Source organism: Nerophis ophidion, linkage group LG09 (assembly GCF_033978795.1).
Source record: "Nerophis ophidion isolate RoL-2023_Sa linkage group LG09, RoL_Noph_v1.0, whole genome shotgun sequence".
In the NCBI taxonomy this organism is placed as follows: domain Eukaryota; kingdom Metazoa; phylum Chordata; class Actinopteri; order Syngnathiformes; family Syngnathidae; genus Nerophis; species Nerophis ophidion.
In genome coordinates, this window is record NC_084619.1 from 50,061,174 (window position 1) to 50,074,612 (window position 13,439).

The 13,439-nt window shown below is 38.4% G+C and overlaps 1 protein-coding gene across 5 annotated transcripts in view; it reads left to right on the forward strand.

The window, feature by feature from the left end:
- Positions 1 to 13,439, forward strand: part of akt3a (v-akt murine thymoma viral oncogene homolog 3a) — a 138,350-nt gene that overhangs the window by 99,852 nt on the left and 25,059 nt on the right. For all 5 annotated transcript variants that reach the window (XM_061911156.1, XM_061911160.1, XM_061911158.1 and 2 more), the window contains 5 exons: positions 3,220 to 3,351; positions 6,068 to 6,133; positions 6,768 to 6,836; positions 11,527 to 11,649; positions 13,174 to 13,302. In XM_061911156.1, coding sequence (XP_061767140.1) covers positions 3,220 to 3,351; positions 6,068 to 6,133; positions 6,768 to 6,836; positions 11,527 to 11,649; positions 13,174 to 13,302 — 519 coding nt within the window. The remainder of the gene's footprint in view (positions 1 to 3,219; positions 3,352 to 6,067; positions 6,134 to 6,767; positions 6,837 to 11,526; positions 11,650 to 13,173; positions 13,303 to 13,439) is intronic.

Here is a 13,439-nt window from a genome sequence, read left to right on the forward strand (position 1 = left end):
AATTGAAAAGCTTAGTGGCTCAGACAGCAATGTGTTGTATAGGTTTAAATTGGGGTATGTTGTTTCTTATTGGAGAAAGATGTTAGTGTCTCTTATTAAAGGTGAACTGCACTTTTTTCCGAATTTTGCCTATAATTCACAATCTTTACGAGACAAAAACACCTATGTTTTTTTAATGCATTCTAATAGAATTTAATGGAGCCAATGAGATGCCATTGCGTCTATTGTGTTTATTACGACCATAACATCCAAAAAATAACCATCCAAAAAGCGGCAACAATACTCCATTTACATTTTCTGACCTGAATATTAACCAAGTTTTAGCGCTATTATTATAAACGCTAACATTAAAGGGGAACGGCCCAAAACAATAGTCAACAATCATCATGAAAGACATGGCGATGGATGTTTTTTTTCATTCGAAATATTAAATAAATGGGATCCCGAAGGCTGCTGAGATAAGCTCCAGCAACCCCAAAAGGGACAAGCGGTACAAACTGGCTGGATGGATGGATAGGATTAAAAGTCTGCTTACAATGGAGCCTATGATCCTTTTAAGCATTAATTTAAAAAACGCATCATGAACTTCAATTTTTTTTTCTTAAGCACCGATTTCTACTTACTGTAGACTTCATGAGAGCCAACAAACATAATAAAAGATCACTTACTCTACAATGTATACTTTATTAGGATGCCGACTGCTAGGTTTTTCATATATTCCTATTTAGATGGACTAATAATCCTCGCGAAGAAATGGGGTGGGGAACAAGTGTCTTTTCGTGTCTTTCTCGCCATTTCCAGGTCTTAAATGGCTGTCAAAGTGTACCAACTTGTCAGAGTATGTCCTCGGTCATCTACTTTCCAGGCAAGAGGCATGATTTATGATCTAAAAAAAAACCCAGGAAGCAATGAAGCGAGGAAACACCTCGGCAATCGATCATGTTGATATTATACACAGGCATGTGATCACGGCGCCGCTATAAATAGTTTGTCTGTGTTAGGGCTTACAATATTTACATTACTAATACTTGGTTAATATTCAGGTCACAAAATGTAAATGGAGGATTGTTGGCGGTTTTTGAACGGTTATTTATTGGATTTTGTGGGCGAAAGACCTGCCTTTGCTCCGCTGTAAGCTGACTTTTATTTACGTTTATTTAAAAGTTAGAATACATTAAAACAAAATCCATTCGTCATGTCTTTCGTAATGATTGTGAACAACAGGCAAAAATCTAAGAAAAAAGTGCAGTTCCCTATTAAGGACCTACATTTAGCGGTGTTTTGATCAGAGAGAGGCAACTTCCTGGTGCTGCTGTATTTTTGTCATCTGCTACTGAGCTGCTTTCCCGCCTATGAAGTCAAGAAAGTTAATTCTAGATTAAAAATCATGCCTCTCACTTGGATAGTAAAGTGATGTGGATATAAACTGAGAAGTTGGTAAACTTTGACAGTCAATTTAGACCCGGAGATGGCGAAAAAGACACACAAAAGACTTGTTTGCATTCAACTTTTTTTTTAACCCTTCGCGAGGATTATGAGTGGTTACAGTTTACAATTTCCTGCAGCCAAGACGTTCAAATTACGATACGAACAATGGAATTATATAGACATTTTTATGACATTCGGATATTTTGGTATATTGCACTGTACTAAGCACATGTCAGTGTAACGGATGCCAGCTAGTGTGGCTCTGTAAAAACCTCACTCCCCGATAAGCACAACAATGAACAATGAGTTGACAGCCTTGAACTCATTGCCTAGCGCTCCTCCATTTACTGTAACTCAGCATTTATATACATTTATTGATTGATTGATTGATTGAAGATGAAAGTAAGATATGACATAACTTGCAACTCAAGATATTTCAACCTTATTTTAAAATTCTTTGATGATAATTGCTTACAGCTCATGAAAACCTCAAATTGAAAAAAACCCTCAAATTGTGGGGTTTTCAAAAACTGTAAGCCATGATCATCAAATTTATAACAAATATAGCCATGACAAATCTCACTTTGCGTGTCATAAGTTAATATCCCATATTAGTTTCACATTTGAAATTTAATTCCTGACATGAATGGACTTGTCCACGTTTTTTCCCCCGGTATTTTATGTTAGACTCCCCGAGGGAGAAGAAAACATTTTGCAGCCTCCCACTCTCCGTCGCGACTATAAATAGTATCATTTGTCTATAATTTTTTTAAAGTTAAAGTACCAATGATTGTCACACACTCTCTAGGTGTGGTGAAATGTGTCCTCTGCATTTGACCCATCCCCTTGATCACCCCCTGGGAGGTGAGGGGAGCGGTGGGCAGCATCGGTGCCGCGCCCGGGAATCATTTATGGTGATTTAAACCCCAATTCCAACCCTTGATGCTGAGTGCCAAGCAGGGTGGTAATGGATCCCATTTTTTTAGTCTTTGGTATGACTCGGCCGGGGTTTGAACTTACAACCTACCGATCTCAGGGCGGACACTCTAACCACTAGGCATTTTAAGAAGTAAACCTCTGCATGCAATTGTATGCTTAATAACATAAAGAAGTATAGATCAACTTACCACAAATAATAACTTGATCAACATTGTTTTTTAGTCTGTAACAGAAAAGATGCATCAAGTGCATCAATTTGGCCAAAATAAAAATGAAAAAGATCCTTATTTAAACTACACACATTTTTTGACCGACTTGAACCATTTTTTACTAAAAAAAATTAAATTACCAAAACAATTATAATAAATAGGGACAATCGGTAGAAAATGGATAGATGATCAACGTCAATAAAGGTGCTTTTTTCAACATTCACACAGATGCCTAGAGGGCGCTAACTTTCCAATGTATTTCAAGCAGTATATCTAGCCCTAACGTACGCATGTAACACATGGACGCACATTAGCTTTGCGGTTGTTAGCCAGTGATAACAATTTGGATAGTTGGCGTTAGCAGTTAGCTGTAATTGGATTGTACATTCTATCATAACAACAATAAGACTGCAAATTGTTTTTTGCTTCTCTTCGACTGATGTTTGCCCCCCAGGAGGGCCCACCCCATTATTAGAGAAGGACTGGTCTAGTGTGAGGACACCTTTAGAAGCACATTACCTCAAATTCACTGTAGGTGGGACAAGGTGTATGCATAGCAAGTGAGAATTTACTAAACTGTAAAGCATTGTTCCAGTGTTTCCAGACTTCCAACATTCTTGTGTGTTTGGTTTCTCCCACACAGACAATGAGCGACTTTGATTACCTGAAGTTGTTAGGAAAAGGAACCTTTGGGAAAGTGATTCTGGTCCGGGAGAAGGCCAGTGGGAAATACTACGCCATGAAGATTCTGAAAAAAGAAGTTATCATCGCCAAGGTCTGTCCAGTGCTGAAAGCTCATCTCTTGGTTGAATTTAGGGTCTTGTGCTCGTGTTTGACGTCAGGCTGTCAAACAATTGGTATATCTAATAAGGATTAATCGCAGTTTGTTAACTCGAAATGAATAGTGATTAGTCGCAGATAAATTAAATTTTTCGTCATTAGTAGGTGTACCGTCGACAGATAATTTAAAACGTTTTTATTAGCATGACAGGACAATTACTTTGCTTTAATACATTTTTTTGAAACATTATGCTTTTTTAAACAGCTCAACACAAAAAGGACATACGCATGCTTTTAATGACAATTAAAAACATTACCTGTAGGGAGTTGGTGTGTTTTCTGTACACCATGATTAGATACCAGTTTAGACTATTAAATATGCATAGTTAAAGTTAAAGTACCAATGATTGTCACACACACACTAGGTGTGGCGAAATTATCCTCTAGATTTGACCCATCACCGTTGATCACCCCCTGGGAGGTGAGGGGAGCAGTGGGCAGCAGCAGTGGCCGCGCCCGGGAATCTTTTTTGGTGATTTAATTCCCAATTCCATCCCTTGATGCTGAGTGTTACGATCGTGCTTTGATTGTCAAAGATATTTGGCTATGTAATCCGTGATATTTCTACTTAAATAAATGCTTCTGATATTCTGTACATTACACGTTGTACAAGTTAATGGTGTTCGTATCTGTGCATGACATTGTTATAACCTGCTGTATTCATTAATAAAATGTAATATTTAGGCTGCTAAACATTCTGTAATTGCGGACTATCAGTCAGATATACACTTTATTTCATGCGGACTATCAGTCAGATATACACTTTATTTCATGCGGACTATCAGTCAGATATACACTTTATTTCAATCTGCCAGAAAATAATTATTTAGGTAGAGATATCACAGATTACATTACAAAACATTTTTGACAAAGCATGATCGTGATGTGAGACGCTTTTTTATTTTGTTATGTAGTTAGACCAGATATGATGTATAGTTCTTATTGTGAAGCTGGAAGTATGTGATTGGCATGAGAATTAAAAAATGACTGTAGACTTCCTCCCTTCCATATTTTTAATGCTAAGTTTGTACTTCATCCTACTAAAGCAATTAGAGTAACAATCATTAATCTTAAGTTATTAATGCACTCAACAGTATTGTAAACACGGATATGATGCTCCTCTTCTCTGTAGCAACAAAGCATGCCAGGAGGCGTTCGTTCCAATGATGTCGTCTCACGGAGATCAAAGATGAAATAGTCTTGTCTCGCCATGACTAGCCATGGCTTTGGATCTAAGATTTTCATAATGTACCTTTTTCTTTGTGTATTTATGCTCGCTATTTACCCGGTTGCGGCTTAACAGTAACAGGACGCTTTTACATTTCCCACGCTACTGAATGTTCCGAGGGCCGGGACGCAAGAGCGTGTAAAAAAAATTAGCGCCGTTATAGGAACTTAAAGGCCTACTGAAATTAGATTTTCTTTTTTAAACAGAGATAGCAGGTCCATTCAATGTGTCATACTTGATCGTTTCGCGATATTGCCATATTTTTGCTGAAAGGATTTAGTAGAGAACATCGACGATAAAGTTCGCAACTTTTGGTGCTGATAAAACAGCCTCGCCTCTACCGGAAGTCGCAGACGATGACGTCACAAGGGTGAGGGGTCCTCACATTGTTTTTAATGGGAGCCTCCAGCAGCAAGAGCTATTCGGACCCAGAAAACTACAATTTCCCCATTAATTTGAGCGAGGATGAAAGATTCGTTGATGATGATACTGATAGCGAAGGACTAGAAGAAAAAGAATAAATAAAATAAAACAAAAAGCGACGGCTCCGGGCGGCGGCAGTGTGAGCATTTCAGATGTAATTGGACACATTTACTAGGATAATTCTGGAAGATCCCTTATCTGCTTATTGTTTTAATAGTGTTTTAGTGAGATTGTTAAGACATACCTCGAGGTCGGATGGCTGCGGTGAACACGCAGTGTCTCAGAGAGAAGCCGAGGAGCCAAGCTCACACTTCCTTTTAAACAGCTACTGCAGGAGGACGAATAATACAATGATGTCTCCGGTAAGACACATATAACAATTTTCCCATCCAAAAACATGCTGGTTGACGTAGAGAAACATGTTCGCTTGACCGCTCTGTGTTAAAAACAAAGAAACACCGGCTGTGTTTCGGTGCTAAAGGCAGCTGCAATCTACAGCTTTCCACAAACAGCATTGTTCTTTATAGTCTCCATTATTAATTGAACAAATTGCAAAAGATTCAGCAGCACAGATGTCCAAATTACTGTGTAATTATGCGATGAAAAGAGACGACTTTTAGCCGTAACTGGTGCTGAACTAATATTTCCTGACAGTCCGTGACGTCACGCGCACGCGTCATCATTCCTCGACGTTTTCAACAAGAAACTCCACGGGAAATTTAAAATTGCAATTCAGTCAACTAAACCGGCCGTATTGGCATGTGTTGCAATGTTAATATTTCATCATTGATATATAAACTATCAGAATGCGTGGTCGGTAGTAGTGGGTTTCAGTAGGCCTCTAAAGTTAAGTCGTTATTATCGCGTTAACTTTGACAGCCCAAGTTTCAACCGTCTAAATAATTTTCAGTCTTCTTCTCAGACATCCTCAGCTGTGTTTAGTTATTTTATTTTGGTTTTTTTTCAAAGATGTTTTCTTTTTTCTTCATTGTTTGTGCAGGATGAAGTAGCGCACACCCTCACAGAAAGCCGAGTACTGAAAAACACCAGACACCCCTTTCTCACCGTGAGTGTTTGACTTACGCAGCACACAAAGGCTTCTCATTCACTCATACAGTTATATGTGCTACCTACATCTACACTCGCACGCACGCACAGAAGGCGCCATATTGATCTATACGTACCTGCCTCTCTCGAGGCTAATTACGAGCGAGGCATCAAATTGTCGTACAATAATGGACGCATCTGTTTGTGTTCGCTCTTTTTGTTTGGTGTTTGCGCAGACACATCAGCTACTGCTCACTTCTGTCGCCTCCTGTCTGCTGCGCTAACCTCTAAATACCATCCCATCTGAGTTTTTTTTTTTTTTTTTACCACTTTCACATCTGCAGCCACAAAGAGACGCAGAGACCAACTGTTCTTTTGTTTAGCATCTCGATCCTTCAAAGTAAACACTCGTGCGCTCCTACTTCACACAAGATTGTTTGCATAAGCACATACAGAGTTAAACCTTCTAAAGCTATGGGTGCTGACTGTTTTTGGTTAAAAGAACTATTAACATTTCAAGATAGTCGTTCACCAAACACTGTAAATAACACAACAGGACGAGAGAGCAAGAACATGGGAAGGACAATGAATGTTTCTATTAGATTAAATAACTACAAACTTTAATGTCAGTGTTGTTCATTGTTTTGTTTCAGTCATTGAAGTATTCATTCCAGACAAAAGATCGCCTCTGTTTCGTCATGGAGTACGTTAATGGAGGAGAGGTAAGACAATCACACTCTTTAATAGACTTGCCCAACCTGTGTAATATTTTCCCCTCTCATGTGACTTAATCTACAAACACACCATTATTTAATCAGTGCTTCTACCATAAAAAAACTGAACATTATTGCAACAGAATGCAATAATGTTTTTTTTTTAAATACATCCTTTTTATTGGGTCTTGTCAGATTGTGCAGGTGTTCCCCATCTTTTGTGCAACTGTTGAACATCCAGTTAAACGTCACCCGCGTTAACTTTCAGCCACTATATACAGTACAGGTCAAAAGTTTGGACACACTTTATTCTCATTCAATGTGTTTTCTTTATTTTCATGACTATTTACATTGTAGATAGTCACTGAAGGCATCAAATCTGTGAATGAACGCATGTGGAGTTATGTACTTAACAAATAATGGTGAAATAACTGAAAACATGTTTTATATTCTAGTTTCTTCAAAATAGCCACCCTTTGCTTTGATTACTGCTTTGCACTCTGGCATTCTCTCGATGAGCTTCAAGCACACCTGTGAAGTGAATACCATTTCAGTTGATTACCTCTTGAAGCTCATCGAGAGAATGCCAAGAGTGTGCGAAAAAGTTATCAGAGCAAAGGGTACATAACTCCACATGTGTTCATTCATAGTTTTGATGCCTTCAGTGAAAATGTAAATAGTCATTAAAATAAAGAAAACCCGTTGAATGAGAATGTGTGTCCAATCTTTTGGCCTGTGCTGTATGTGTGTGTGTGTTTGTGTGTGTGCAAGTGCGTGTGTGTGTGTGTATATATATACTATATATATACTCTATACACTGTGTATATATACTGTATATATGGATGTACTGTATATATATATATATATATATATATATATACATATATATATATATATATATATATACATACACACACACACACATATATAAATATATACATACATACACACATATATATACACATATATAAATATATACATATATATACATACATACCCACATATACATACACACACACACACATATATATATACACATATATAAATATATACATACATACACACATATATATACACATATATAAATATATACATATATATACATACATACCCACATATATATATATATATATATATATATATATATATATATATATATATATACACACACATACATATATATACATACATGCACACACACACACACACATATATTATATATATGTATATATACGTATGTATATATATGTATGTATGAATGTATGTATATATACACATTCAAAATATATACAAACATTGATATATATATACATACATATATATACATATATATATATATATATATATATATATATATATATATATATATATATATGTATATATATATATATATATATACATATACATATACATATATATATATACATATATACATATAAATACATACATACACATACATATGTATGTATGTAGACAAGATTATACAAAAACAAACAGTGTACAGGGTTACAGAACAGGAACGCTGATGGGTCGCCACAAGGCACCCCTTAAAAGATGGGAAAAAGGTAAACGCTGGGGAAGGATGAGTAAAAAAATAGAATCTAGACTGGGCGTCTAAGAGGGCCCAGTCTGGAGTGGGAAAAAAACCTCCATAACAAAGCACATATACATATTACAACATACATCTCGAGATATCTAGCAACAGAGGGAAGGGAGTTCGGGGTCATGATGGTAGGCTACAGCTCTCAGGCGCTGACCATCCATTCATCACCCCTATGGGATTTGCGTTGAGGGCGTTAGGTTGGGGGGTGGGGTGTGTATGTGTGGCATATATTTTTGTGGATGTGTGTGTGTGTATGTAAGCCCGTAGTGTGTCTCTGTTCCACGGCCTTGATGCATTGTGCAGTCGCTAGTCCAAAGTCAACATCAACAGGTGTGTATCCATGAGCGAAATATATATATATATATATATATATATATATATATATATATATATATATATATATATATATATATATATATATATACATATATATATATATATATACATATACATACATATATATACATATATATATATATATATATACATATACATACATATATATACATATATATATATATGTATATATACATATATATACATATATATACACATATATATATGTATATATGTATATACGTATATATGTATGTATATATATATAGGTGTATATATATATGTGTATATATATGTGTATATATATATATGTGTATATATATATATATATATATATACATATATATATGTATATATATGTATATATATGTATATATGTATATGTACATATGTATATATATGTATATATACATGTGTATGTATATATATATAATATATAAATGTATATATGCACATATATATACACCTATATGTATATATGTATGTATATATATAAATGTATATATACACATATAAATGTATATATACACATACATATACACATATATGTATATATATATATATATATATGTATATATATATATGTATGTATGTATATATGTATACATATATATATTTAATATTAACAAATTGAATAACAGTAATAATACATTTAGTAATTAAAAAATACATTGCCTGCCAAATATGTCAGACTGTAAATATTAATCTTTGAATAAAAATGCCCCTTTTTCAAGCATTTAGTGTGCTTCTCGCAACTACGTAGTACAATTGTATATACAGGAACGTAGTTGTAATACACTTGCACCACTTGTGGCAGTAATGATACTCTCAACCCAACACAAGAAGTCTGGAGCTATTCATGAGCTAGTCTGGAGCTACTTAAGCGCAAAAATGATGACTAAAGGGGTGAAGCTGTATTTTCATCTGCACTTTAATTTTATCGACACTTGAGTTAAAAAATATCCATCCATCCATCTATTTACTACCGCTTGTCCCTTTCGGGGTCGCTGGGGGGGTGCTGGAGCCTACCTCAGCTGCATTCGGGCGGAAGGCGGTGTACACCCTGGACAAGTCGCCGTTCATCGCAGGAGTTAAAAAACATATACATAATTAATTTAGTTTATCTATTTAAGGCTGCACCCTAAGGCTTCCAGGGGCACACTGATTGAATGAATGTATGAAGCGTTCGTACACAGAGACACAAAGACATATTTGGCTCGATTTAAGGGTTTGGAAATTGAGAAGTTCAGAAAAAAAGGGGTTTGTAAATCAAGGTTCCACTGTTTTGTTAAGCCACTAATTTTAAAATAAGCTGAACGGGGATGTTTTTGTCATATTTTTTGGTTTTAAAAAATTTAACTAAGCATGTTCCCAACAGGCCCTTTTTGTTTTCGTGTTCAATTTCCTACTAAATTCCAAAGAGAACATGTTGCAGGAATGCAAAGACCTGCAAACAATAAGTGACTAAAGTGGCCTGTAGGAGTTACTTTGGAACAGAGTCGTTTTGTCAGCCAATTGGCTCGTCTCTTCTCGCTTCCTGCTTGCGTCTATTTGTGAGCTCACCTGTGGGGCACCAATAGCCAGCGTGACAGTCGGAGGCAAAATGAGTTTGGATTCCTCCCACTTTTCCATTCCTCCGCTTTTTAATCGGGACTGTTTGCAATCTTGCCTCATTCCCTTAGTGTCTCTGTCACCTGCTCCCTCTTCCAGTGAGTATGGCGCTTCAGTCGGCGCAAGGCCTGAGCAAACGTGCACGGAAGACACGGGCAAACACACACAGCAAATACCCCCCACTCACCCTGTCCCTGGACAAATTGTGGCCACACATATCGCACACGCTCGGCCAATTACAAACCTGCCACAGTCACAGCTGCCAGTGCACTGATGAAAGCCCACCTGTCGTGTTAGCGTCAGCAGAGCACTCACACACTGTCTGAGCAAGGTGGTCGGCGAGCATCACTCCAGCGGCCATATGCAAACCTCCCTCAACAATTAATGGGAGATGTGTGCCCCGTGGCTTCCCGGGTAATTTGTACCACTCCACTGTTGCAGCACAGCATTCTGGTGCCACGTTTGAGCGCCACATGTGTAGCGGCGTCACATCGACAACTTGACAACTGACGTCTGGGGTGGGAGCGGGGGGTGGTCATGCCACCTGGGACCGGGTAAAAAAGCAGCTTCCTCTTAAGTACGTGAATGAGTTCCTTGCCAGAAACTTGGCAAAGGAAGGAGTGAATGAAAATGTAGGCTTAGAGGGGGGCAGATATACCACTAATGAGCGTCACACTGGAGGCAATGGAGGGAGGGCGCTTGGATGCTGCTTCTCTTTAACTAGACTGGCGTATTGATTAAACCCTTGATTTGGCCCCCGCCGCCAAACTCCACGCCAGCGCCTTGTCAGCCTAGCCTAGAGGCTAACGTGGAAGAGCTTTGTGTGTGTGTGTGTTGGGCAGGCGCCGCTAGATGAGGTGCCAGCTGCTGAGTGCCTCCATCCACCCACCCTCCTCAGAGACAACCCCCCAACCCCCCCCCCCCCCCCCCCCCCCACCCCACACACACACCTTCCTCGCTCTCTTTCCACACATTCCCAGCTCACCCTCCTCTCTGTGCCATCTATCATCTCAATATGGTGCGAGCAGCCAGTTTGTGTTGTGCTAATTTCCTCCAATAAATCAGTAATTATTGCTGTCCCGTCCCTGCTGTCTCCCTTCCCTCCTCTCCTCGCCATCGTTTTCCTCTCCCTCCTCCTTTCCCCCGCAGCTGTTTTTCCATTTGTCCAGAGAGCGGGTGTTCTCCGAGGACCGCACGCGCTTCTACGGCGCCGAGATCGTGTCGGCCCTCGACTATCTGCACTCAGCCAAGATCGTGTACCGGGACCTCAAGGTAAACACACAAGAGTCACCTTTCCACCAGAAGTTCAGGAACTGGTTCCTGGAACTAAAGGTTTCTGTAGAAGTGTGTGGTTTGTGTTTCCACTGCATTTTACAGTTCAAATTAGGCTGACTAAGTACGGAGGAGTGGTTTAGTATATTTCTACACTGATACCATGTAAATAAACAGTTATTATTACGTTATTTTACTAAAAAGTGAGTAAATGAAATACAAAGCAATAATATACAAAGCGATATGATTAAATGATAAATAATAAATGGGTTGTATTTGTATAGCGCTTTTCTACGTTCAAGGTACTCAAAGTGCTTTGACACTACTTCCACATTTACCCATTCACACACACATTCACACACTGATGGAGGGAGCTGCCATGCAAGGCGCTAACCAGCACCCATCAGGAGCAAGGGTGAAGTGTCTTGCTCAGGGCACAACGGACGTAACGAGGTTGGTACTAGCTGGGGATTGAACCAGGGACCCTCGGCTTGCGCACGGCCACTCTTCCACTGGGCCACGCCGTCCCGTTTTAAAAAAAAATAAAGTGCACCTAATTGTTCATAAAATTCAGGCTTTTGTCCAACAGTCAGAAAGTTGTCTTCTCAGTAAATGATGATTCCAGTAGGATCAGACAATTTATTTTGGTCCATTTCAGATGTAATAACAATATATGATGATAAATGTCAGGGTTTATCTCATACTGACAACATGAACACATCAGCATTAGCATTCTGTTCACTTGGATTGAGGCTAATAACTACACAAATGGTGTCACTGACTACTTTTACAACAAGTAATAAAGTAAATGATTAATATTTGATGTAATTGACCTTCATTCCACTTGTCGGCTGTCTCCTTTATTTCACATTTGTCCAACAAAGTCAGAGTAGTAAGCAGCTTAGGCCTTTGCTTTGAGTCCGGCTTCTGTAAAGACGTTTCGAGGGTTCCGTCCACTTCTCGTAGCTTTGTGTATTAAAATGAAGTTCGTAAAACTAATAAACAACAATACTGCGTATAGTTTAAAGACTAGGGCTGGGTAAAAAACACTGCAAAATGGATCCACTGATCTAAGTTCTTCAGCACAAAGATGCCCCCCAAAACTTCCTGCAAGTCGAAAGTTCCTTACATTCTTGTTTCTCTCCTTTGTCAAGTTTGTTGTAATAGAAATACGCAAGAAATAAGAAATAAACGAGTCGTTCTTGCATACTTTGTCATGGCCGTCGAGTGTTCCACCGATCAGTGTTGGACAACACAGCCTGCCACCGATGAGGTTCCTGGAACCTTCCAAAAGTTCCACCGAACTGGCAGGAACTCTGACAAGTTTATCAAGAACTAAATCTTACCTGGTTAGTTTTTAGATGGAAACTTTGGGGCTTTATATAGCAAGTTCCTGTAAAAGTTCCTGCGGTGGAAAAGTTCCTAAATGGGCAAAATCAATGACAGCCCAACCAGAAATACACATTGTACTCTCCACTCAAACTCCAGAAGATTTATAAGCAGATGGTGAATGTTCCTTTCCAGCTCGAGAACCTGATGCTGGATAAGGACGGCCACATCAAGATTACAGATTTCGGCCTCTGCAAAGAAGGCATCACGGACGCCGCCACCATGAAGACTTTCTGCGGCACGCCAGAGTACCTTGCACCCGAGGTAACATTTGGGCTACACTCCCTTGATATCATGGTTATCATTATTATCACAGTATTGTTGAATGTGCCAAGAAAGTACTTATACACACACTTTTGACCAAGTTATTTTTTTATTTTAAATAACTCAAATAAATAGAC